Source organism: Gopherus flavomarginatus, chromosome 10 (assembly GCF_025201925.1).
Source record: "Gopherus flavomarginatus isolate rGopFla2 chromosome 10, rGopFla2.mat.asm, whole genome shotgun sequence".
Lineage (NCBI taxonomy): Eukaryota > Metazoa > Chordata > Testudines > Testudinidae > Gopherus > Gopherus flavomarginatus.
In genome coordinates, this window is record NC_066626.1 from 82,935,915 (window position 1) to 82,963,612 (window position 27,698).

A 27,698-nucleotide genomic window follows, 5' to 3' on the forward strand; every position below is an offset into this window, starting at 1 on the left:
AGCAACTAGGGGCTGAGCTCCATCAGCCCCCTCCATTTCCTATGTAAAGAAAAGATTCTGTACTGCCTGGACTATCATAGCAGCGGGATGCTGGGCTCCTCTCCTCCGCACCGCTTAATGTCCTGCCTGGACTGTCATAGCACTGGGAGGCTGCCTCCCCCTCATTTTATCTCACTAACAAGTCACTGTTTCTTATTCCTGCATTCTTTATAACTTCATGACACAAATGGGAGGGACACTGCCACGGTAGCCCAGGAAGGTTGGGGGAGGAGGGAAGCAACGGTTGGGGTTGTTGCAGGGGTACCCCCCGTGAATGGCATATAGCTCATCATTTCTGCGGGATCTGACACAGAGCAGCTGTGCTCTCTGATACACTGGTTCTCTAGTACACTTGCCCCATATTCTAGGCAGGACTGACTCTATTTTTAGAAACCATAAAGGAGGGATTGACTCGGGGAGTCATTCCCAGTTTTGCCTTAGTGCACCTGGCCGACCTCAGGCAGGGGCACCCATGATAGCAGCAGACAGTACAGAATGACAAGTAACCGTTATCTTACCACCAATTTACAATGGCAGCAGATGGTACAGAATGACTGAAAACCATCTCTGCTATCATGCAAAAGCAAACGAATGCTGCTGTGTAGTGCTGCAGTAACGCCTCTGTTAGCGGCATCCAGGACACATACGGTGACAGTAAAAAAAAAAAAAGCTGAACGGGCTCCATGGTTGCTGTGCTATGGCATCTGCCAGGGCAATCCAGGGAAAAAGGGCATGAAATGATTGTCTGCCGTTGTTTTCCCGGAGGAAGGAATGAGTGTCGACATTTACCCAGAACCACCCACAACAATGATTTTTGCCCCAACAGGCACTGGGATCTCAACCCAGAATTCCAAGGGGCGGGGGAGACTGCGGGAACTATGGGATAGCTACAGAATAGCTACCCACAGTGCAACACTCCGGAAATCAACTCTAGCCTCGGACCATGGACGCACACCGCCGAATTAATGTGCTTAGTGTGTCTGCGTGCACTCGACTTTATACAATCTGTTTTACAAAACTGGTTTATGTAAAATCGGAATAATCCCGTAGTGTAGACGTACCCTCTGACAGCAGCCAGTATGAGAGGCTTTGGAGGAAGGAGCAAGGAATCCTGCAATAGTCAGTTATAGAAGAACCTTTCCAAAAGGAAAATATCTTTCTTACCTTACTAAGTAAATGTTGGATTATGCCCAGAAGCAGGAGGGTTTATCACTTTAGGTAACTGGAGGCAGCTCCCTGCCTGTTTAATAATTCATTGCTAGCTGAGTATGTTGGCTTTAGGAACTAGTGGGTGAGGTGTCAAGCCCCTATTTTAATTGTTTGCTTTGTGTAAAAGGGACATATGGGAGCATTTTACTCAAGTTTTACATCTGGTTACGTGGCTGCTGCATCCTTGTTGTACTGTACCCATCCGCCCGAGACTTAGAGAAGTTGATATCTTCCTTTTTTTCTAGTTTCTGGACAGTGAGGAGGAAGTGGATGTTTATATGGACACAGACGAAGAATTCTGCAATGGCCGGGTCACAATCTTCAGTGGCTCAGGACCACCCTATTTTCACAGTTATCTCTATATGAAGGGTAAGTGGCTGTAGTCTATACCACAAAAGCATTGAGAGTATCTTGTTCTCTCAGCCTCTTCTCCCTTACTTTCTCCACACATTTTTCCTGTTTGTCTACTTACATTTTTTTCTGTCTCTTTATTTTATCCAAACCAGCAAAGAAAAAATGGGAAATCTCTGTAGAAGAGAGATATAGAAGGAATTAGAGTGGATGTCCCTGTTAGCGAAACCCTTTTATACCCACCAGATTAGGGTGCCCACTGAGGTGTTTGCAGTTCAGATGAGCAAAACTAAACTACAGCACTGGGGAGATAAGACAGCACAAAATATTGGGTGGAATATGTAAAGACTGGATAATCTCTAGGATGCTTGCATGATCACAGAGGAGGTCATGCCAGGGAGGAAGGAGGATTTCAGGTTGCTGGGAGATAGCACCAAGTAGAGACCCTTCGGAAAAGCAAGTTCACAGTCATGCCGCTTCCCCCTGCCAGAATATAAGCGCTAAATCCCTGTTAGTAAGAATTGAAGTGACCGTAATTTGGTTTAGTTTAATTCACTTCCAAAGTGAATTGAGTGAAACCAAATTAAGGTCACTTTAATTCTGAATCAGTGTGGTTTAGTGTGGTTTAACTAATCCACTTCAGTTAATTCAGATTAATTTTCCTGGATGTCACTGCATAGATGAGCCCTAAAACAATGGCCAGTACCAGCTGCTTCAGAGGAAGGTACAAGAAACCCCCAAGTGGATAGTTATGGAATAACATGCCTAGAGGGGAAGTTTTTTTTCTAATCCCCTCAATTAGTGAATGTTTTATACCTTGAAACTGGAGGATTAATGACTGAGCCCTTTCTATTGTCATTTTGGATGTGGCCATGATCAATAAAAATTCACAATCTTTGAGGCTGGGACTTTCAAGGGAGCCTAAAGGAAATAGGGACATAACTTCCGACTGGAATTGCAAATAACTTCCAGTTGGCATTGGGTGCCTATTTTCCCTTAGGCAGCTTTGAGAATTTCTCCTTTATTGAATTCTACCAAGGTGCTGGTCTCAGCAGAATCTAGTGGCATTCAGATGCACAAATAATCATCCATTGTGTTAAAAGTATTTCCTTTTCTCTGTTTAAATTTGCTGCCTTTCAGTTTAATTGACTGGCCCCTTGTTCTGATTTACTTCCACTATACCTTTTTATTATAGAGAGAGCGAACAGTGATAGAAATACAATCAAGACCAGTGCAAAGTAGTATGCTTAGGAAGGAAAAACCAAATGAATGAGTACAAAATGGGAAATAACTGTCTAGGCAGCAATACAGCAGAAAAGGGCTGGGAGGGTATAGTGGCTCACAAGTTGCATGTGAGTCAACAGTATAAAAAGGGCAAATGTCACTCTGGAATGTAGTAACAGGAGTGGTGTAAGTAATGTAATTGTTCCACTTGGCATTAGTGAGGCCTCAGCTAGAGTACTATGTTCAGTTTTGGACACCACACTTTAAAGAACAATTGGAGAGGGAGCAACAAAATGCAACAAAAATAAGAGGTGTAGAAACATGACCCATGAGGAAAGGTTAAAAGAATTGGGCATGTTTAGTCTAGAGAACAGAACACTGAGGGGCAACATGCAGAGCTGGCTCTGGCTTTTTTGCCGCCCCAAGCAAAAAAAAAAAAAGGGGAGGGAAGAGGGGGTGCGCCGGAGCGGCAAAGCAGGGGGACAAAACAAAAAACGGCGCAGCTGGAGGAGCAACGCAGGGGTGGGGTGGGAGGTGGAGACACGGCGCAGCTAGCAAAGCAGGGGAAAAAACAAAACAAAAAAACCCTACAGGGCAGCCCCTAGAGGGGACTCCCTGTGCTGCAGAGTGCGCGCCTGGTCTATTAGGGGGAAGAGGGGAGGAGAGAGAGAAAGGGAGCGGCCAGGGCTTCAGCGGGGTACTCACCCCGCGGCCCCGACCGCCGCGCCATCTACCAGGAGGGCTCTGTGCCCCTCTGGTCGGCAGGGAGGGAAGGACGCTGGCTGCCCTGCTGAGTTTGCTGCAGGGTGCTCCCCTCCTCCGCCCCCTACAGGACGGCCAGAGCAGCTAACACACACACACAAAAAAAGCGTGCGTGCTGCCCTAGGTTTGGGCGGAAGCTGCATGTATAATCTGCCGTCCCAAGCACGAGCTTGCTCAGCTGGTGCCTGGAGCCGGCCCTGGCAACATGGTAACAGTCTTCAAATATGTAAAAGACTGTTATAAAGAGGATCAGTTGTTCTGTTTGCTGAGGGTAGGACAAGAAGTAATTGGCTTAGCTTGCAGCTTGGAACAGGTTACCTAGGGAGGTTGTGGAATCCACATCCTTGGAGGTTTTTAAGAACAGGTTAGACAAACACCTTTCGGGGTAACCTAGGTATAATTAATCCTGCCTCAGTGTAGAGGGATGAACTAGATGGCCTCTTGAGATCCTTCCATCCCTGCATTTCTATGATTCTATTTTTCTTTATTTGAGTTACCTAAGAATTTCCATTATAAAAGATTTTTGTAAACTTTGGGGTCCCAACCCACAGTGTGAGAACCGGTGCTTTAATCTAACCCAATTTATTAGTCTCAGTATAGAAGTAACTGAGTGAAATTTAATGTCCTGTGACAGATAGGATGTCAGACTAGATAATCTAATGGTCCTTTCTGGCCTTTAACTCTCTTAATCAATTAATACTGTAATCTTGTGTGTTGTCTCTAACTCAGAAACTATATATCAAAAATAGAAGGGATCCACAGTTAAATAAAGAAAATAATTAGAGTAACAGAAAGATTTTCAGATAAAGAGAGACAGGAAAGATTGGGAATGTTCAGTTTAGAAAACATTCATAGAATCATAGAATATAAGGGTTGGAAGGGACCTCAGGAGGTATCTAGTCCAACCCCCTACTCAAAGCAGGACCAATTCCCAACTAAATGATCGCAGGCAGGGCTTTGTCAAACCTGACCTAAAAAACCTCTAAGGAAGGAGATTCCACCACCTCCCTAGATATAAGAGACTATGCAGAATCCCACAGCTACAGGACTATCTAGGTTAGTTAACAACAGGAGATGGTTGTTTTCCAAGTGGGTGATGAGGATACCTATGGAAGCCCTCTCTTCACTCTTCTCCCTATAAGGTGTGGGGAGCTCCTTCCCCATGTGGTACTTCAGGATGGATACTGGGGCCATGGGGTGAGTCCAGGGGCAGTAGCTGGCAGGAGCTCAGCTGAGTTCTGTCTCCCCTTCCCATCCTTGATCGGCTTTGTGTTCCAAGGGTTCCCAGTGCAGTGGGTATTGCTGCCAGCTGGTATTCTGTGGAGTCTGTGATGTCCTATGGGTCCCTCTCTCTGGTGTGGCCAGGATCTCTCAGGATCAGGATGAGAAAGGCCCAACAGAGTAACAGTGGATTCTGGGGTCCCAGGAGATGGTGATGCTGACAGCCGTGGTGGTGAAGCTTGCTCCGTCTGGTCCACCCATCTCCCAGCCAGCAGTTGTTGCCAGACAGCCCAATTCTCCCCACAAAGTCTTTGATTTAAGGATTCCAAAAGGGGGCGTGATGGGCTAATCTCCTCATTATTTTGTTTATCAATTAGGCCTAATTTCCAAGTTGATACACCAACTTGGATTCATTGATTTCCAGTCCCACACTCCTTTTGTTTACAGACATGATCTTAACACAGTCCTTGAGTTATATCAATAGGCCTTTTTGTTTGGATTAATTTAGTTATTCTCTCTCCCTTTTGTACCTTTTCCCACTGACATTTTTTGAATTAGGTGATGGTGATATTTTTTGAATTTTCACTCACTTGTCACAGTTGAGCTTACAATTGTAATAAATGGGTGTACACATTCACCCTAAGATGTCCTTCGTGGCCCCCATGCTGGTGGAGGACTGCCATGGCAGAACCTGGGTAGTTTTCTGCTTGGCATTTACTTCTGTGTTAACAATCCTTCTGCACTACCTGAGTGGCCCAAAGATGATGTAACTCAGCTTTAGAATGTGGCCCAAAGTCTTTAAATTCAGATTGAATATTTCTTTCTAAAGGACATGCCTGTAGCTTGGTCACAAGGTATTGTGTTCATTGTAGGATATGGCGGCCCGTGTTCTGCAGAATGCCAGACTAAATAATTGTAGTGGTCCCTTCTGGTTTTAAAATCTGCATATAGATCAGACTCTGTTCTGCAAGAGGCAGCGTAAACAACAGAGCAAGAGAATAGTGTGGTGAACATCCATCGGTTTTGCAAATTTGGGAAAGCAGCATGTGCACTCTGAAGCAGAAATACAAAAGAGTGAAGGAGGAACCTCTGTTTGTATTGCATGCATGGGGAGGAGTTGTCGTTGGTGCTGGTCTTTACTTTGCAGGAATTCCTGAATCAGTGTTTTTACTCTGTGCTGATGGGAAGAACCTCAGAAGGTGCCATGGTTCCCTGCAGATTATTCAGCCATCTTTAAGATGAAAATTTTGTGAAGTCTGTTCTTTTTCTCTAGCTTTTCAGTGTTTCCTGGTTTCAAGCAGGCCACAAGAACTTCAGGATGCACATTTGTAACAGCATCTTGGTGCTTCAGACAAACAGCAAACCAAAAAATGAGAAGCAAGTGAGAATTTCCACAAATTCTACAAGAAAACAAAACCAGAGTGCACTTTTCACTTCTCAGAAACTGTTCATGTTTGGTTCAACGTCTGATTCTGTTCTTTCTTTGGTCAATCCCTAATCCCAGCCTTATTTCTATTCCAGTCCTTAATTCCTGCTATGTGTGGCCAGGGATAGATCTGAAATGGTGCCCAGACGTCTAATTGAGACACATGGATTAGACTAGGGAGATGCGTGATGCTGCAAATTTGATAATGTATTCCGCTCTCTCCTTTCTGCAGGGGGTCTGATGAATCCATGGAGACGGCGATGGTGTGTTCTGAAGAATGAAGCCTTCATGTGGTTCCGAACTAAGCAAGAGGCCTTGAAGTCAGGCTGGCTCTATAAAAAAGGAGGCGGCATGTCAACTCTGTCTCGCCGTAACTGGAAGCGCCGCTGGTTTGTTCTTCGAGAATCTAAGTTGATGTACTTTGAGAATGACAGTGAGGAAAAACTGAAAGGGACGATAGACATCAGAAGGGCAAAGTGAGTGAGAAGAACGAACCCAATAAAATTCCAACATTCTCTGTCCATATCACTAGTGATAAGGGCTGCTGCACTAGCCTAGAAATATTGTATAGGGTTAGAGGAATCTGAGGGTAGAGAAGGAAAATCCTGTTGGATCATCCAATCGATCTCTGGGGGAGCAGAGCAGATTGCTCCCTATTGTACATTTTCTAGTTCTTTGTCTAATCTGGGGAGCAGCTTCAGACTCCAGACTGACAGAGGTTGTCCAGGAGAGGCACTAATTCAGCACATCGCCCATGTGCTCTGCCCCACCCCTGACTCCATCTGCCTCAGTGCTATTCCAGACAACTCCAGAGTTCCTAGTGGAGTTTGATTGTGGGTGAGTTATATTGCTGTGCCTTCCCCCAACCTGCGGGCAGATTTTTGGCTGCTAGAGCCAGGCATCCTGTCTTTCCCTAGTAGCACTCAGAGATTGAATCAGACCCTCATACTGTCTCCATCTAGAGTACCAAGAAATGGGGCTGTCAAACTATTTTAAAAATTAATCATGTGATTAAAAAAACACAATTAATTGCATACTTAATCATACTGTTAAACAATAATAGAATACTATTTATTTAAATGTTTTTGGATGTTTTCTACATTTTCAAATATATTGATTTCACTTACAAGACAGAATACAAAGTGTACAGTGCTCACTTAATATTATTTTTTATTACAAATATTTGCATGGTAAAAAAGGTAAACAAAAGAAATAGTATTTTTAACTCACCTCATACAAGTACTGTAATGCAATCTGTATCATGAAAGTGCAACTTACAAATGTAGAATTGTTTTTTTATGTTACTGCACTAAAAATAAAACAATGTAAAAAAGAGCCTACAAGTCCGCTCAATCCTACTTTTGTTCAGCCAATTGCTAAGACAAACATGTTTGTTTAAATTTTTGGAAGATAATACTGTCCAATTCTTATTTACAATGTCACCTGAAAGTGAGACAGGCGATAGGGGATGGATCTTGGGAGAAGAGACTTTGTATGGCACTGTTGTAGCCAGCATTGCACAGTATTTACATCCAAACATCCAAAAATATTTAAATAAATGGTATTCTATTGTTGGTTAACAGTGCAATTAAAACTGTTTTAATTTTATTATTTAATTGAATTATTTTTTTTAATCAAGTTAATTGGTTTTGAGTTAATCACTTGAGTTAACTGCGATTGACAGCCCTACCAAGAAACAAAACGAATGAGCAGTCATGGCTGGTGTAAATAGCTCCACCTGTCCACCTCCTCGTTTTATTTTTTGGCCACTCAAATCGCTGTTTGCTGACTGGTTTAAAGAAAGTATTAAATTGGTATGCGTGCCATCTGCCTTTGTGTAGGTTAGCTGCATAGCCATTTTAAGGAGGATTCAGAAATTCTTGCTATTGACCAGTGGAATTCCTGTGTTTCAACAAATGTGTTGACATGCCAGGCACCCTTCATTTCATTTTCTACAGTGAATGGTACAGCATGAAAAATTAGGCATATGGAGTAAATATGATGCTTATGGAAGTTTTTCAGCTTGCTGGGTCTCACTGTTCACTGTGTTACAGGGAGATTGTGGATATTCATGAAAAGGAGAATGCTCTGGATATTGTGACAGAGGAAAGAATTTACCACATTGTGGCAGAGTCACCAGAAGATGCCAGGTACAAGAGGGAATTTATTATCCATCTTCATTCATTACTGGGTTTCTCCCATGCTGTTCCTGCAATGAATCTCAACTCTGCCCTGGAAAGTCCATTAAGTTTCCTCCACTGGGATGAGAAGGGATTTGTTCCTGAGCTTCATTACATGCTTCTCTAACAACAGATATCAGCTGTGGACTCCCCATCCCCAGAAATTAAATGGAAATTTAGTCCGTGTTCATATAGTCATGGAACTTCTTTCCTTCTGCCCACTGTTCTACCACAGCTCTTTCTTGACAGTATACATTACCTTTTGCTTCTGTAATGTGGCCTAAGTTAAGCATGACTTTGATAAGAACAATTTTTCATGCAACACTTATTATAACTGTAATATCTATTAGCTGATTTATTTATTAAATAAAATCCAAGGTGAACAATGCCAACCATTCATGGTTTCTGTAAATGACTGAGGCAACCTGCAGAGGGAATTTGTTTTATCCAGGACTCAGAGTGAGAGCTTTAGTTTATCAGTCTGCAGAGTCATCTGATAAAACCTCAGCAATGTAAACCCAGAGAATGACTCATATCCTTCCCTTCTGGCATCCTGGCCAGATGGCAGAAATAAGTATTAAATGTCAGCCCTTGGCCTCACCATAGCAACATCCATTCCGAAGAAGAGGAAAGCACCTGCAGCTGCACTAGAAAGGACAAACCACTGTCGTTTTAGAGCTTTTGTTAGTGACACCTCTACAAAACCCAGATGCTTCTTATCTGACGTTTAGAGTGGGATGAGCTCTCTGCTGGCTCTCCAGGACTGATTCACTCTCAAGTCTTGTGGCTGGAACAGGAATCCCTGTCACAGCCAAGTAACTTCATATCCTTCCCTTTACATAAGAACACAAGAACGGCCGTACCAGGTCAGACCAAAGGTCCATCCAGCCCAGTATCCTGTCTACTGACAGTGGCCAATGCCAGGTACCCCAGAGGGAGTGGACCTAACAGGCAATGATCAAATGATCTCTCTCCTGCCATCCATCTCCATCCTCTGACAAACAGAGGCTAGGCACACCATTCCCTACCCATCCTGGCTAATAGCCATTAATGGACTTAACCATCATGAATTTATCCAGTTCTCTTTTAAACGCTGTTACAGTCCTAGCCTTCACAACCTCCTCAGGTAAGGAGTTCCACAAGTAGACTGTGTGCTGCCTGAAGAACTTCCTTGTATTTGTTCTAAACTTGCTGCCTACCAATTTCATTTGGTGACCCCTAGTTCTTGTATTGTGGGAGTAAGTAAATAACTTTTCCTTATTTACTTTCTCCACACCATGATTTTATATACCTTTATCATATCCCCCCTTAGTCTCCTCTTTTCCAAGCTGAAGAGTCCTAGCCTTTTTAATCTCTCCTCATATGGGACCCGTTCCAAACCCCTAATCATTTTAGTTGCCCTTTTCTGAACCTTTTCTAGTGCCAGTATATCTTTTTTGAGATGAGACCACATCTGTACACAGTATTCAATATATGGACATACCATCGGTTTATATAAGGGCAATAATATATTCTCAGTCTTATTCTCTATCCCCTTTTTAATGATTCCTAACATCCTTTTTGCTTTTTTGACCACCTCTGCACACTGCGTGGACATCTTCAGAGAACTATCCACGATGACTCCAAGATCTTTTTCCTGACGTGTTGTAGCTAAATTAGCCCCCATCATATTGTATGTATAATTGGGATTATTTTTTCCAATGTGCATTACTTTACATTTATCCACATTAAATTTCATTTGCCATTTTGTTGCCCAATCACTTAGTTTTGTGAGATCTTTTTGAAGTTCGTCACAGTCTGCTTTGGTCTTAACTATCTTGAGCAATTGAGTATCATCTGCAAACTTTGCCACCTCACTGTTTACCCCTTTCTCTAGATCATTTATGAATAAGTTGAATAGGATTGGTCCGAGGACTGACCTTTGAGGAACACCACTAGTTACCCCTCTCCATTCTGAGAATTTACCATTAATTCCTACCCTTTGTTCCCTGTCTTTTAACCAGTTCTCAGTCCATGAAAGGATCTTCCCTTTTATCCCATGACAGCTTAATTTACGTAAGAGCCTTTGGTGAGGGACCTTGTCAAAGGCTTTCTGGAAATCTAAGTACACTATGTTCACTGGATCCCCCTTGTCAACATGTTTGTTGACCCCTTCAAAGAACTCTAATAGATTAGTAAGACACGATTTCCCTTTACAGAAACCATGTTGACTATTGTTCAACAGTTTGTTTTTCTGTGTGTCTGACAATTTTATTTTTAACTATTGTTTCGACTAATTTGCCCAGTACTGACATTAGACTTACCGGTCTGTAATTGCTGGGATCACCTCTAGAGCCCTTTTTAAATTTTGGTGTTACATTAGCTAACTTCCAGTCATTGAGTACAGGAGCCGATTTAAAGGACAGGTTACAAACCTTAGTTAATAGTTCCGCAACTTCACATTTGAGTTCTTTCAGAACTCTTGGGTGAATGCCATCTGGTCCCGGTGACTTGTTAATGTTGAGTTTATCAATTAATTCCAAAACCTCCTCTAGTGACACTTCAATCTGTGACAGTTCCTCAGATTTATCACCTACAAAAGCTGACTCAGGTTTGGAAATCTCCCTAACATCCTCAGCCTTGAAGACTGAAGCAAAAAATCCATTTAGTTTCTCCGCAATGACTTTATCGTCTTTAAGCGCTCCTTTTGTATTTCGATCGTCAAGGGGCCCCACTGATTGTTTAGCAGGCTTCCTACTTCTGATGTACTTAAAAAACATTTTGTTATTACCTTTGGAGTTTTTGGCTAGCCGTTCTTCAAACTCCTCTTTGGCTTTTCTTATTACATTCTTGCACTTAATTTGGCAGTGTTTATGCTCCTTTCTATTTGCCTCACTAGGATTTGACTTCTGCTTTTTAAAGGAAGTCTTTTTATCTCTCACTGCTTCTTTTATATGGTTGTTAAGCCGCGGTGGCTCTTTTTTAGTTCTTTTACTGTGTTGCTTAAATTGGGGTATACATTGAAGTTGGGCATCCATTATGGTGTCTTTTAAAAGCATCCATGCAGCTTGCAGGGATTTCACTTTAGTCACTGTACTTTTTAACTTCTGTTTAACTAACCCTCTCATTTTTGCATAGTTCCCCCTTTTGAAATTAAATGCCACAGTGTTAGGCTGTTGAGATGTTCTTCCCACCAAAGGGATATTGAATGCTATTGTATTATAGTCGCTATTTCCAAGCGGTCCTGTTATAGTTACCTCTTGGACCAGCTTCTGCACTCCACTCAGGACTAAATCTAGAGTTGCCTCTCCCCTTGTGGGTTCCCATACCAGCTGCTCCATGAAGCAGTCATTTAAAGTATCGAGAAATTTTATCTTTGCATTTTGTCCTGAAGTGAAATGTTTCCAGTCAATATGGAGATAATTGAAAACCCCCATTATTATTGAGTTCTTAATTTTGATAGCCTTTCTAATTTCCCTTAGCATTTCATCATCACTATCACTGTCCTGGTCAGGTGGTTGATAATAGATCCCTAATGTTATATTCTTATTAGAGCATGAAATTTCTATCCATAGAGATTCTGTGGAACCTGTGGATGCACTCAAGATTGTTACTTTATTTGATTCTACATTTTCTTTCACATATAGTGCCACTCCCCCCCCCCGACCTGTTCTGTCCTTCCAATATATTTTGTACCCCGGAATGATTGTGCCCCATTCATTGCTCTCAGTCCACTAGGTTTCTGTGATGCCTATTATATTCATATCTTCCTTTATCACAAGGCACTTTATCACCCATCTTATTATTTAGACTTCTAGCATTTGTGTACAAGCGCTTTAAAAACTTGTCCCTGTTTATTTGTCTGCCCTTTTCTGATGTGTCAGAATCTTTTTTATGTTAATGTTTATCATCTGATCTGGCCCTTACATTATCCTCTTCCATCTTCTGCTCCTGACTATAACTTGGAGATTCTCTATCATTAGACTCTCCCCTAAGAGAAGTCTCTGTCTGATCCACATGCTCCTCTGCAGCAGTCAGCTTTCCCCCATCTCCTCATTTAAAAACTGCTCTACAATCTTTTTAATGTTTAGTGCCAGCAGTCTGGTTCCACTTTGATTTAGGTGGAGCCCATCTCTCCTGTATAGGCTCCCCCTCTCCCAAAAGTTTCCCCAATTCCTAATGAATGTAAACCCCTCCTCTCTACACCATCATCTCATCCACTCATTGAGACTCTGAAGCTCTGCCTGTCTACCTGGCCCTGCGCGTGGAACTGGGAACATTTCTGAGAATGCCTCAGAGGTCCTGGATTTCAGTCTCTTCCCTAGCAGCCGAAATTTGGCCTCCAGGATATCTCTCCTACCCTTCCCTATGACATTGGTACCTGCATGTACCACGACCACTGGCTCCTCCCCAGCACTACACATAAGTCTGTCTAGATGCCTTGAGAGATCCGCAACCTTCGCACCAGGCAAGCAAGTCACCATACGGTTCTCCCGGTTATCACAAACCCAGCTATCTATGTTTCTAATGATTGAATCTCCCATTACTAACACCTGCCTTTTCCTAGCAACTGAAGTTCCCTCCCCCAGAGAGGTAACCTCAGTGCAAGAGGCAACCCTAGTACCATCTGGAAGGATGGTCCCAACTATGGGAAGGTTTCCCTCTGCTCCCGTTGACTGCTTTGCTTGCATGGGCCTTTCATCCTCCTAAACAGCGCAGGGACTGTCTGACCGGAGGTGGGACAATTCTGCAATGTCCCTGAAAGCCTAATCAACATACCTCTCTGCCTCTCTTAGCTCCTCCAGTTCCGCCATCCTGGCCTCCAAAGTCCGTACATGGTCTCTGAGGGCCAGGAGCTCCTTGCACCGAATGCACACATATGCCACCCTCCCACAGGGCAGGTAATCATACATGCTACACTCAGTGCAATAAACTGGATAGCCCCCACTCTGCAGCTTGGCTTCTGCCAGCATTGTCTCCTAGTTAATGGAAGTGTTGTGTGACGTTGCGGTTCTGGCGGGACCCAACTGAGAGTGCCAATTCAGGACCAATTGCTCAAACAGGGCAGTTACAGCCCCAGGCTGGGGTTTTTCCACCTCTAAGGCACACCAAACCAGCCAGACAAAAAGGACTTCAGTTTCACCCCACTGGCTAACTACAAGTCACACAAGCAATTTCCTTAGACACTCCAGTCTCCCAGTGTCACCACCAGTGCCACCCGTCCTGGGGATGAATGGTTATGAAAACCAATACCCTAGTAAAAGATAAAGGTTCTCTCGATCCCAAAGGACCAAGCCCCAGACCCAGGTCAATATACACATCAGATCTTACCCACAAATCACGCTGTTGCCAATCCTTTAGAATCTAAAATCTAAAAGTTTATTCATAAAAGGAAAAAGCTAGAGATGAGAGCTAGAATTGGTTAAATGGAATCAATTCCATACAGTAATGGCAAAGTTTTTAGTTCAGGCTTGTAGCAGTGATGGAGTAAACTGCAGGTTCAAATCAAGTCTCTGGAGTACATCCCCAGCTGGGATGGGTCCTCAGTCCTTTGTGTAGAGCTTCAGTTTGTAGCAAAGTCCCTCCAGAGGTAAGAAGCAGGATTGAAGACAAGATGGAGATGAGGCATCAGCCTTATATAGGCACTTCCAGGTGTAAGAACACTTCTTTGTTCTTACTGTGGAAAATTACAGCAAAATGGAGTCTGCAGTCACATGGGCCAGTTTCTGCACACCCTGCTGAATCACAAGGCATATCTGCCTCCTCTTAATGGGTCAATTGTGTAGCTGATGGTCCTTAATGGGCCATCAAGCAGGTTAAGCAGAGCTAACACCCACTTGTCTGGGATCTTTCCCAGTAACACAGCATAAGTTTGAAATATAGACAGTATACAGCCAATACTTATAACTTCAACTACAAAATGATACAGACATACAGACAGCATAATCATAACCAGTAACCCGTAACCTGGTCTTAGACACCTTATATGACCCCCTTTACATAAGATCTGGTGCCACTACAGGACCTTGGTTGCAACCCATGTTCTATATGGTTCCAGTTTATATCAATAACGTCACGTTGTTTAAAGTAAGAAGTTTTGAATGTAGTTTGGTTTATAGGTTTTAAGGGGAATAAAGGAAAACAGATAGAACCGGCAAGGGACCCCTGCTCCCTTCCCACTCCCCTTCCAGACTCCCTTGCGAAACTCCCTGTTAGCAGGGAGTTAAATCATAAAACTGACCAGTTGGAAACAGTCTGATTTTAGGGTTTATACACAGGTCAGATAAGGGAGCTAGTTCAAGAAGGTTTTTGGGAGTTGAGGCAGGTCAGAACTCTTTTCTGGAATGAGTCCCAACCCATCTTGCCTTCCCATTGCTGAAACCTCTCCCAAGTCCACTAACAGGTGTGCATCATATAACCCACTTCTAATTCCTCATGCTGGCAGTGGGGAGTTGGATTGTGTAGGAGCAGTTGCCAAGGGGTTGGTGAAGCCAGGTGTCTGGGAGCTTATGTAGATATTCCAGGAATAAATGGACGGTTGGGAAAAAGGTGAGCTTCCATCAGGGTCAGAGGGCTGAGGCACTTTTGGAGAGTTGTAGGAAAGAAGTGAGTGAAATAATTCTTCCATCGGATGGTGGGTTTCTGTTTCCTTCTCAATCTGATCATCTTCTGGAGTCTAGTTTCACTGCATAAATCCTAACCTTGGTTTCGTTCTGATTGTTAGTGGTTGGTTTAATGTCCTGAGCCGAGTGCACGGTGCCACAGCCCAACAGCTGAGGGAAATGCAAGATGAACAGGCAAATCCGAAGAATGCGGTGGTGAGTTACTAATGGACCAGGTTCCTGGCAAGTTGGATGTTTAGAGCAATTATTGTTTTGTCAGTCTTGTGCAGGTATTTCCAACTCAGCACTGAAATAATTCCTGAACAGTGTAAGTAAGCTATGCGCAGTTACCATGGGCAGAACAGTTAATGATTTACAGACAGGCAGACTTCAAAACTGGTTTAAGAAAGAGCAGAGCAGGGATGAATCATTCAGAGACAAGGAACCTTTGGCAGTTTGAGTGGGGCAAAGTGAGTTGCATCATTGATGGTGGTCTTGGTTGGTTTGGGGAGGCCAAACAGGGTTTTGAGTACAGTAAATACAGGAGGAGGAGATTTGTATAAAGAGAATATCAATATTCAATATTTGTTTGTTCTGAGACTGGGAGGTAGAGATGCAGTTTTCCCAGAGCTTCATAATGCTGACTGACTATCACAGCTCCTGTGTGGAGTTCTGCATCATCTTTCTGTCTGCAGAACATAGAAGTCTGCCTCATATCCCCCTTCCTCTCTATCACTGACTCGCTCGTATTAAAGCAGATAGAATTTAGAAGCAAAGCTTTGGTTCTTGATTTTTATGAGGAAGGAGAATGTTTCTGCTTTAGGATGTACATTGTTGATAAATGTCTGTCTCTCCCCCTGTGAAGGGAACCCTGGATGTGGGGCTCATCGACTCTGTCTGTGCCTCAGACAATCCTGACAGGTAGGAGTAAGCCGCACTGTAACTACATCGTTACCTTTTGGATTGGTAGCTCTTTGGGGCAGGGCCTGGCTTCGGTTTGTTTTTGCACATGGAGGAGCACATCATCAGCACCAAACTTGTTTTAAATAATAAGAAGTTTGCCCCATGGGGTAGCTCAGCCTCCTGCTTTATGCTGCTTCAGTCTATACATTGTTCCAGTTTGGTTTCCTTCATAGCCATGAGGTCTAGAAATATATTTTTTTTAAATGAAAGTTTGTTCCCCTTTCCATCTCATAGGTGGAACAGCGTAGTCTGACTGTCAAGATCAGATGACTTTGTGAAAGATTCTCTCTCATTCAATCAGAACTTATGGGCTTGATGCAGCTATCATTTGGTGGAATTCTGTGGCCTGTGAGAAGTCAGACTTGAGTATCATAATGGTCTCTTCTTGCCTTAAAATCTGTGAATCTATTAATGTAACCTGTTTTGGGAAGTGAAGGTTGAAACACTGTGTGTATGTCATCTCTGCCCCACTGAATTAAATCCTCCTTAATTCAAAGCATTTCAAGGAAAGATAAACAAATGGGAAAAAAAGAGGAAAAGTGAGGAATAATCAAAACAAATCTACAGGGCTCAGTTGCACACTCTGTGTGATGCTCTTTGTAGGGTAGAGCAGCTGTGTCATCCTAGGAGGCGCACTGGGACAGATGGTGCCTCTTATGGGACTATTCACTGCACACAGGGGCGGGGCACATGTTAGGATGACATAGGGTGCTTTCCCTGGTATGTGTGCCCCACTTTGCAGGCTGGTATGTTGAAGGATGGGGCTATGGCATTGTTCTTTCTCGCTGATATGTTACCAGGAGGGAGCAAGGACTGAGTGGTCCACAAGGGACCACACTGATCATCTAGTCTGACCGCCTGCAGAACATGGGTCACAGATTTTCACCCAATGATTCTTTCATCCATCACAATTACTCGTGGTTGAGCTGGAGCATAACTTTAAGAAAGACATACAGTTTCAAGTAAAGGCTCCAAATGGTGGAGAATCTCCCAAATATATTAGGAAGCTATTCCAGTTAATAATTACCCTCACTGTTAAAACACTGCATCTTCATTCCAGTTTAACTTTTTCTAACTTCAGCTGCCAGCTAATGGATCCCATTATGCCTCAGTTAGGCTGATAAATGAAAGAGTCTTCCATTATTTGATACCTTCTTCCTGTGTAGGTACTCACAGGAATGGTGGTTGTGCCCTGTCCTTATGTGGGCCACATCATATAGGGAATCTCCTTTTGCAATTCCCCACCAGAGAGGAAGGACGATCCAGTGGTTAGAGCACTTAGCCTGGCCTGTCGGAGACACAGGTTCAATTCTGGCTCTGTCACAAACATCCTGAAAGGTACTGGGCAAGTCACTTAGTTGCTCAGTGCCTCAATTTCCCATCTGTAAAATGGGGATGATAGTGAGGTGACTACCTAGAATGTCTCTGAAGAATTACGTGTTGATGAACGGCCAGGATAGGCATGGAAGGTGTCCCTAGCCTCTGTTTGCCAGAAGCTGGGAATGGCTGACAGGAGATGGATCACTTGAGGATTACCTGTTCTCTTCATTCCCTCTGGGGCACCTGGCACTGGCCACTGTCAGAAGACTGGACACTGGGCTAGATGGGCCTTGCTCTGACCCAGTATGACTGCTGTTATGTTCTTATGAGAATGGACCAGAAAACTATAGGGGATGCACTTGGGAATTGCTGCTTTATACCCCAAAGATGCCTAAGATGACAAGCAATTGTCAGCGGTGAGTCTGTGTTAAGAAGAGTGGACAGAGGCTTTAGAAAGGGACACAAGGATGACAGGAACTAAGACTTGTGATGTTACTGCAAGATTGGATGGGATTCTGAAGTCACCTGGCAAATCTCTGCTGCTGAAGACACACGTTGAAACCAGTGTTACAGCATCATGTGGGACTACACAGATTGTTGAAAAAGAAGAAGAAGAAAGTCCAGTCTTTTCAGAGGTCCTGCCAGTCCTATGAGCAAGAAAAGGCAGAAAAAACTGACGATGAATCACTGACTATGTGACTGACATGAAGTTGAAGTTTTGATGATGTGGAACGTTGGGCCACATTTCAGTGGGAGAGGAGTCTGTATGAATGGGATGTCCTGCATCTTATGGATAGGAAAGCTTATCTGGGGTGGAGACTAGCAGGAGCAGCTAGGACAGGGTTAATCAGTGATGCAAGGGGAGAGTGTAAAGGGCAAAGGCACTACAAACTCAAACTCAACGTTTAGAGAAGGAGTGTTTAGAGCCAGAAATACCTAACAAATATACTCTAAACTAAGGGTCGGCAACCTTTCAGAAGTGCTGTGCCTAGTCTTCATTTTCTCACTCTAATTTAAGGTTTCGCGTGCCCGTAATACATTTTAAGGTTTTTAGAAGGTCTCTTTCTATACGTCTATAGTATATAACTAAACTGTTGTTGTATGCAAAGTAAATAAGGTTTTAAAAATGTTTAAGAAACTTCATTTAAAATTAAATTAAAATGCAGAGCCGCCCAGACCGGTGGCCAGGACCCGGGCAGTGTGAGTGCCACTGAAAATCAGCTCATGTGCCGCCTTTGGCACGCTTACCCCTGCTCTAAACTTAGGACAAAAACCTGCCCCGCCAGGGTGGGTGCAAGGATGTTTTGCACCCTAGGCTAAGCTTCCACCTTGTGCCCCCTCCAGCCCTGTGGCAGCCCTCCGCCCCCCCGTCCGCCCTGAGGCTCCGCCCCACATGGCAGCTACCCCTGGCCCGGGGAGCCGTGCGGCAGCTCCCTGCCCCAGCTCACCTCTGCTCCACCTCCTGCCCAAGCATACTGTCACCGCTCCACTTCTCCCACCTCTCAGGCTTGCAGCGCCAAACAGCTGATTGGCGCCGCAAGCCTGGAAGGGAGAGAAGCAGAGCGAGGTGGCGTGCTCAGGGGAGGAGGTGTAGCAGAGATGAGCTGGGGTGGGGAGCGGTTTCCCTGTGTGCCACGCCCCCCCCCCTTGCTGCAGGCGGCCCTCCCTGCGCCCGCGTGCCCCAGGTCCCTCCGCCTAAATCCTGATGACGACTGGGGCGGCCAAACATCCGGCCGCCGACCCGAAATGCTGCCCCCCAAAATGCTAGTGCCCTAGGCGACCGTGTAGGTCACCTAATGGGTTGCACTGGCCCTGTGCCCTGCCAAAGAACAAACACTCCGCAAGAGTGAACCTGACTCTCCCACATCTCAGTTGACTGTCTTATCCCCCAGGCTATAGGGTCAGTTTCAGTTAGGTAGCTTTGCACATACCCATTGGTGGAAACTTATGCACCTTGTGAATTTAGTTGTCTACAGAGTTAAGTGGCACCTGAGCAGGGATTCTGAGGATTTCAGTGGCCCTTAAATATTGTATGTAGGCAAATGAAGTGGTGAGTTAATACTGCATCCACTTCTTATGTCCAAATTTTTAAAAGGATGCAGAAGAATTGGAGAGGGTTCAGAAAAGAGCTACAAAAATTCTTTTGAAGACTGGAGTACCAGATTCTAAAGGATTCTTTGACCTAAGCAAAAGAATCAATGGCTGGAATCTGAAGCCTGACAAATTCAAATTAGGAATAAGGCACACATTTTTAACAGTGAAGGTAATAAACAATTGGGACAAACAGCCAAGGGAAGTGGTGGGTCCCATTCCTCATCTGTGATGTCTTCAGATCAAGAGTGGATGCATTTCTGGAAGATATGCTTTGGTCAAACACAAGTTGATGAGCTCCATACAGAGAGAATTGGGTGAAATCATAGAATATCAGGGTGGGAAGGGACCTCAGGAGGTCATCTAGTCCAACCCCCTGCTCAAAGCAGAACCAGTTCCCAATGAAATCATCCCAGCCAGGGCTTTGTCAAGCCTGACCTTAAAAACATATAAGGAAGGAGATTCCACCACCTCCCTCGGTAACCCATTCCAGTGCTTCACCACCCTCCTAGTGAAAAAGATTTTCCTAATATCCAACCTAAACCTCCCCCACTGCAACTTGAGACCATTACTCCTTGTTCTGTCATCTGCTACCACTGAGAACAGTCTAGATCCATCCTTTTTGGACCCCCCCTTCAGGTAGTTGAAAGCAGCTATCAAATCCCCCCTCATTCTTCTCTTCTACAGACTAAACAATCTCAGTTCCCTCAGCCTCTCCTAATAAGTCATGTGCTCCAGCCCCCTAATCATTTTTGTTGCCCTCCACTGGACTCTTTCGAATTTTTCTACATCCTTCTTACAGAGTGGGGCCCAAAACTGGACACAGTACCCCAGGTGACGCATCACCAATGTCAAATATAGGGGATGATCATGCCCCTCGATCTGCTGGCAATGCCCCTATTTATACAGCCCAAAATGCCATTAGTCTTCTTTGCAACAAGGTCACACTGTTGACTCATATCCAGCTTCTCGTCTGCTGTAACTCCTAGGTCCTTTTCTGCAGAGCTGCTTCCTAGCCATTCGGTCCCTAGTCTGTAACAGTGAATGGGATTCTTCCGTCCTAAGTGCAGGACTCTGCACTTGTCCTTGCTGAACCTCATCAGGTTTTTTTTGGCCCAATCCTCTAATTTGTCTGGGTCCCTCTGTATCCTATCCCTATCCTCCAGCGTATCTACCACTCCTCCCAGTTTAGTGTGACCTGCGAACTTGCTGAGGGTGCAATCCACGCCATCCTCCAGATCATTAATGAAGATATTGAACAAAACCGGCCCCAGGACCGACACTTGGGGCAGTCCACTTGATACCAGCTGCCAACTAGACATGAAGCCGTTGATCACTATCCGTTGAGCCTGACAATCTAGCCGGCTTTCTATCCGCCTTATAATCCATTCATCCAGCCTATACTTCTTTAACTTGCTGGGAAGAATACTGTGGGGGACCATATCAAAAGCTTTGCTAAAGTCAAGGAATAACGCACCCACTGCTTTCCCCTCATCCACAGACCCAGTTATCTCTTCATAGAAGGCAATTAGGTTAGTCAGGCATGACTTGCCTTTGGTGAATCCATGCTGACTGTTCCTGATCACTTTCCTCTTCTCTAAGTGCTTCAGAATTGATTCTTTGAGGACCTGCTCCATGATTTTTCCAGGGACTGAGGTGCGGCTGCCTGACCTGTAGTTCCCCGGATCCTCCTCCTTCCCTTCTTAAAGATGGGAACTACATTAGCCTTTTTCCAGTCTTCTGGGACCTCCCCCATTCACCATGAGTTTTCAAAGATAATGACCAATGGCTCTGCAATCACATCCGCCAACTTCTGTAGCAGCCTCAGATGCAGCGCATCCGGCCCCATGTACTTGTGCTCGTCCAATTTTTCTAAATAGTCCCGAACTACTTTTTTCTCCACAGAGGGCTGGTCATCTGCTCCCCATGCTGTGCTGCCCAGTGCAGCAGTCTGGGAGCTAACCTTGTTTATGAAGACAAAGGCAAAAAAAGCATTGAATACATGAGCTTTTTCCACATCCTCTGTCACTAGGTTGCCTCCCTCATTCAGTAAGGGGCCCAGACTTTCCTTGACTTTCTTCTTGTTACTAACATACCTGAAGAAACCCTTCTTGTTACTCTTAACATCTCTTGCTAACTGCAACTCCAAGTGTGATTTGGCCTTCCTGATTTCACTCCTGGATGCCTGAGCAATATTTTTATACTCCTCCCTGATCATTTGTCCAATCTTCCACTTCTTGTAAGCTTCTTTTTTGCATTTAAGATCAGCAAGGATTTCACTGGTAAGCCAAGCTGGTCTCCTGCCGTATTTACTATTCTTTCTACACATCAGGATGTTTTTTTCCTGCAACCTCAATAAGGATTCTTTAAAATACAGCCAGCTGTCCTGGACTCCTTTCCCCCTCATGTTATTCTCCCAGGGGATCCTGCCCATCAGTTCCCTGAGGGAGTCAAAGTCTGCTTTTCTGAAGTTCAGGGTCTGTATTTTGCTGCTCTTTCTTTCTTTCTTTTTTTTTCTTTCTTGTGTCAGGATCCTGAACTTGACCATCTCATGGTCACTGCCTCCCAGGTTCCCATCCACTTTTGCTTCCCCTACTAATTCTTCCTGGTTTGTGAGCAGCAGGTCTAGAAGAGCTTTGCCCCTAGTCCGTTCCTCCAGCATTTGTGCCAGGAAATTGTCCCCTGCACTTTCCAGAAACTTCCTGGATTGTCTGTGCACTGCTGTATTGCTCTCCCAGCAGATATCAGGGTGATTAAAGTCTCCCATGAGAACCAGGGTCTGCGATCTAGTAACTTCCGCTAGTTGCCGGAAGAAAGCCTTGTCCACCTTATCCCCCTGGTCTGGTGGTCTATAGCAGGCTCCCACCATGACATCACCCTTGTTGCTCACACTTCTAAACTTAATCCAGAGACTCTCAGGTTTTTCTGCAGTTTCATACCAGAGCTCTGAGCAATCATCCTGCTCTCTTACATACAATGCAACTCCCCCACCTTTTCTGCCCTGCCTGTCCTTCCTGAACAGTTTATATCCATCCATGACAGTGCTCCAGTCATGTGAGTTATCCCACCAAGTCTCTGTTATTCCAATCACATCATAGTTCCTTGACTGTGCCAGGACTTCCAGTTCTCCCTGCTTGTTTCCCATGCTTCTTGCATTTGTGTATAGGCACTTAAGATAACACACTGATTGTCCTGCTTTCTCAGTGTGAGACAGAAGTCCTCCCCTCTTGCGCTCTCCTACTCGTGCATCCTCCTGATATCCCATTTCCCCACTTACCTCAGGGCTTTGGTCTCCTTCCCCCGGTGAACCTAGTTTAAAGCCCTCCTCACTAGGTTAGCCAGCTTGCTTGCGAAGATACTCTTCCCTCTCTTCGTTAGGTGGAGCCCATCTCTGCCTAGCACTCCTCCTTCTTGGAACACCATCCCGTGATCAAAGAATCCAAAGCCTTCTCTCTGACACCACCTGCGTAGCCATTCGTTGACTTCCATAATTCGACTGTCTCTACCCAGGCCTTTTCCCTGCACAGGGAGGATGGACGAGAACACCACTTGTGCCTCAAACTCCTTTATCCTTCTTCCCAGAGCCACGTAGTCAGCAGTGATCCGCTCAAGGTCATTCTCGGCAGTATCATTGGTGCACGTGGAGAAGCAGGAAGGGGTAGCAATTCGAGGGCTTGATGAGTCTCGGCAGTCTCTCCTTCACATCGTGAATCCTAGCTCCTGGCAAGCAGCAGACCTCTCGGTTTTCTCGGTCGGGGCAGCAGATAGATAACTCAGTCCCGCTTAGGAGAGAGTCCCTGACCACCACCACCTGCCTCCTTCTCTTGGGAGCGGTGGTCGTGGATCACCCATCCCTAGGACAGTGCATCTCATGCCTTCCAATCGGTGGAGCCTCCTTCTACTCCCTTCTTCAGATGTACCATCTAGTCCACTCTCCGCATTAATACCTATGGAGAGAACATGAAAACGGTTGCTCACCTGTATCTCCGTTGCTGGTACATGGACACTCCTCTTTCTTCTTCTGGAGGTCACATGCTGCCAAATTTCTTCACCGTCCCTCTCTCCTCTCTGCACATCTTGCTCCGATTCTTCAGAAAGTTGTGCTCCTAGAAGCATATCCTGACATCTGTCCAGGAAATCTTCATTTTTGCTTGTGCAACACAGGGTCGATACTTGTTTCTCCAGACCTTGAAACTTCTCTTCCAATATGCAGACCAGCTTACACTTTGAACAGACAAAGTCACTTTTATCCTGGGGAAGAAAGACAAACATGGCACAACCTGTGCGGATTAAAACGGCTGAATGCTCACCTTCCATAATTTCTTCCTTCTAAGAGCTTCCTCAGCAGTTGCAGCAACTCACAGAAAGCCTCAGTGGGCTCTCCCCAGGCGAACTCCCAGGCAAACTCCCTCTGTTAGTCTCCGCTGTTCGCCACTTAGCTGACTGCTTTTTTATAAGAGTCAGGCCCACTCAAGGCCCACCAGGAACAATGCACTCCCAATTCACACTTTTCAAACAAACGATCAAGCCCACAGTCAAACTGACAAACTGTCCCCGCAACAGACACTCAGATACTCACCAGCACAGCCCCCCTAATGCAGCACTTAGCATACCTCCTGTTGGACAGATCCCAGGCAAACTCCCTCTGTTAGCCTCTGCTGTTAGCTGCTCCTGGTTCGCTGATGTTCTGGATCATAAAGGAGATGAGAGTAGATATGGGGTTCTCAAACTTCATTGCACCATGACCCCCTTCTGACAATAAACATTATTACATGACCCCAGAAGTGAGGACTGAAGCTTGAACCCACCTGCGTCTCGCTGCCCTGTGTTAAAATTACTTTGGCTGCAAGATCTTAATCTTGTAGCTTTAGCAAAAACAGCCTTGCTAAAAAGAAGTCATTAAACTCAGGAATGTTATTCCCTACTTGAACATAAGAATGGCCCTACTGCATCAGACCAAAGGTCCATCTAGCCCAGTATCCTGTCTGCCAACAGTGGCCAATGCCAGGTGCCCCAGAGGGAATGAACAGGACAGGTAATTATCAAGTGATCCATCCCCGGTCGCTCATTCCCAGCTTCTGGCAAACAGAGGCTAGGGACACCATTCCTGCCCAGCCTGGTTAATAGACATTGATGGACCTATCCTCCATGAATTTATCTAGTTCTTTTTTGAACCTTGTTATATTGATGTAATTGTAATATGGCTGGTCACTTCATCCATCTTGGTTCAAAATCTGTTCAGTTTTGGATTTGTCAACCATATTCCAAAATGTTAATCAAGTTATTATGCTATCGGCATAATATCCTCCAATAATTGATGATATGACCAATAACAGTACCTGAAAAATTCCATGACAGTATCTGATCACTAATATTTCAGTAGCTCAGTTATTCCAAGCTGTGGTTCACAGAACATTAGTAAAAAGAACGAGGAGTCCTTGTGGCAGTTCAGAAACTAACAAATTGATTTGAACATGAGCTTTCGTGGGCTAAACACACAAAAAGCTTATGCTCAAATAAATTTTTTAGTCTCTAAGATGCCACAAGGACTCCTCGTTCTTTTTGCTGATATGGACCAACATGGCTACCGCTCTGAGAACGTTCGTAATCCACCAAACTCTTCCTAATGATAGAGCCTATTAGTCACTTGGGCCCAGACCCACATAAAGACTCATGCTTTGTGGAGCACAGTGTTCCTCCTGTGATTTTTTTGGCACCTAGAATTAGGTGCTGTGATGCTCAGTGTCGTGAAGCCTGAGTTAGGCATCTAGGCTCCTGTATGATGAATGGGAAGAGACAGAGGCACCTTAAACTGCAAACCACAAAGTCAGCATCCTAGATAGGGAGCCACCTAAGCTAGCCAGTGCTAAGTCCCTTCCCATCTCAGAGACAGGCACCTATTTCTGTTTGTGATCCACAAACAGGGGGGAAGGAGGGGAGAGAGGCATTTGGCCACCTAAGTCACATGTGGGGTCAGAAACAAAACACCTGGAGGGCAGGAGGGGAAAGGCAGACCTCCTTTAGACCAGTGGTTAGGGTATTCATTCAGGATGTGGGAGACCTGCAGTTCATAGTCCCCTTTCTGAACAAGGCTCTGCCATTCCTCAGGTGAATGCCCTAACCAATAGACTAAAGATTCAGTCTAACTCTTTCTCTAGCCCAGGTAATATTTAATTAGTCAGTTATTTGAAGTGGAAGAACTTCAGTAGGAGAGAGACTCACATCAGAATATTCCATAGCCTAATGGTTAGGGCAGTCACTTGAGAGGTTGCAGACCCTTCTTCAAATCCCCTCTCCCCCTCAGATGGCAGGGGGACTTGAGCTGGGGGTCTCCGACATCCTGGGTCAGTATCCTAACCACAAGACTAAAAGTTGTGAGGGAGCTCTGCCTCCTCAGGTGTTCTGTGTGGACTCTTCTAAAGGGCCGAACCTGGCAGGTGGCGTCTGAGCATGCCTACCAGACTGTGCTCCTGCATGTCACTTAGGTGGATGAATGCCTGTCTTCCCCAGTTTGTGAATCGTCCTGGGGCCTAGGCAGGAGATTGGTCCCTGGGGACCTAGAATGAGGCTGCAGTACACATATTCAGAGGCAGAAACATAGGTGCTGAGCAACTTTAGGCACCTACAGGGTTAGGTGGCAACTGAGCTGGAGTTTAGTGGATCGCAGCGGTGCCTGAAAGAGGAAGTAGGTGCCGAAGTATCTTTGTGGTTCACGGCCTTGGAATCCAAGTTAAATAAAAATTTACACTTTTGAAAAGCTTTATTAGAAGACAGACATTTTCTGCAGAAAAAGCCCAAATTAACAAGTATATGCTGTAGCCTGAGGAAGGCCTTCCCAACATAATAAACTAAATTCTACTCTTACCACTCCCTAACAAAACCAAAAAAGGTCCTTTTAAAACACAGGGCGGTTCTATAGTTCATACACTGTGCTGTGAAACCAACCAGAATATAAATCAGGGAGCAGTTCACATTTTATTCAGTTGAAAGTGTTCACTGTCAGCTAAAAAAACAATGGGCTCATCTTACTTACGTTTCTTATTGCATTACTTTGCTTTAAAGTATTTTTTTTTTCTCCTGCAGGCTGCAGGGGCTTTCACAATACAGTTATAGAATTTTTGTATTTTAAGGGATTCTTAGCTGGGTGTTAAGGTGGAAAGTTTTAGACATTACTTCAGCTAGGCTTTTTATACTGAAGGAGTGTAGAGTAACACTTAGGTCTGTTCTTACACTACAGACCTGTATCGGCATAACTACGTCACTCATTTGGATTAACTTATTTAGAGTATCTTCGATAAAACGCTACAGTGGTACAGGTGCACCCATGCAGCATTTCGAATGTAGACTTGGCCTTAGTCTCTATCCCATTGTAATCCCAGGTGCAAAACGAGGTGGCTGGCTAGAGATGTAGGACTGGAACTTCTGCTTCCTAAATCTGGCTTGACTCTCTTCTACTCCACAGCCCTGAGTCTCAGATATAGAGACTCCCCTCTCTCGCCACCCCCAGAATCAGTGCTGACTCCTTATAAATTAAGGGATTAGGGGCTGTGTTCCTCTTGGCCTGTTGCTCACAAACAGGGAACAGTTGATAGGGGAAGTAGAAGTGGGAGGCAACCTGGGCAGCAGTAACTATTAAATAGTTGAGTTCAGGATCCTGACGCAAGGAAGAAAGGAGAGCAACAGAATACGGACCCTGGACTTCAGAAAAGCAGACTTTGACTCCGTCAGGGAACTGATAGGTGGGATCCCCTGGGAGGCTAATATGAAGGGGAAAGGATTCCAGGAGAACTGACTGTATTTTAAAGAAGCCTTATTCAGCGCAGAAACAAACCATCCCAATGTGCAGAAAAAATAGCAAATATGGCAGGCAACCAGCTTGACTTAACAGAGAAATCTTCACTGAGCTTAAACACAAAAAGGAAGATTTCAAGAAGTGGAAACTTGGACAGATGACTAGGGAAGAGGTGCTCTGTCTCCACAGTACTTTTGCTCCAGACATGGATCTGATATGACCAGTTTTAATTCTCATGTTTTCTGTCAGGCCAAATTCCTTTGTGATCATCACAGCAAATCGAGTGATTCACTGTAACAGCGACACCCCAGAGGAGATGCATCACTGGATCTCGCTCCTGCAAAAACCCAAAGGCGAATCCAAGATTGATGGTCAGGAGTTTCTTGTGAGAGGTAAAAGGAAACGTACTGTAACCTTATTCTGCACACAAACTCAAAGAACACATCATCATCATATCACAAAAATGGAAATCCAAATGGGGTTGGATATGTCACTCACATAGATGGAGGCGTCTAGTGGGACTCACAGTGTCCGGTATT

General features: G+C 44.7%; 1 protein-coding gene across 4 annotated transcripts in view; it reads left to right on the forward strand.

The window, feature by feature from the left end:
* The window catches only part of LOC127059028 (unconventional myosin-X-like), a 202,116-nt gene that overhangs the window by 126,816 nt on the left and 47,602 nt on the right, over positions 1–27,698 (forward strand). For all 4 annotated transcript variants that reach the window (XM_050969637.1, XM_050969640.1, XM_050969639.1 and 1 more), the window contains 6 exons: positions 1,494–1,617; positions 6,465–6,708; positions 8,287–8,382; positions 15,116–15,209; positions 15,859–15,914; positions 27,409–27,551. In XM_050969637.1, the coding sequence (XP_050825594.1) occupies positions 1,494–1,617; positions 6,465–6,708; positions 8,287–8,382; positions 15,116–15,209; positions 15,859–15,914; positions 27,409–27,551 (757 nt within the window). The remainder of the gene's footprint in view (positions 1–1,493; positions 1,618–6,464; positions 6,709–8,286; positions 8,383–15,115; positions 15,210–15,858; positions 15,915–27,408; positions 27,552–27,698) is intronic.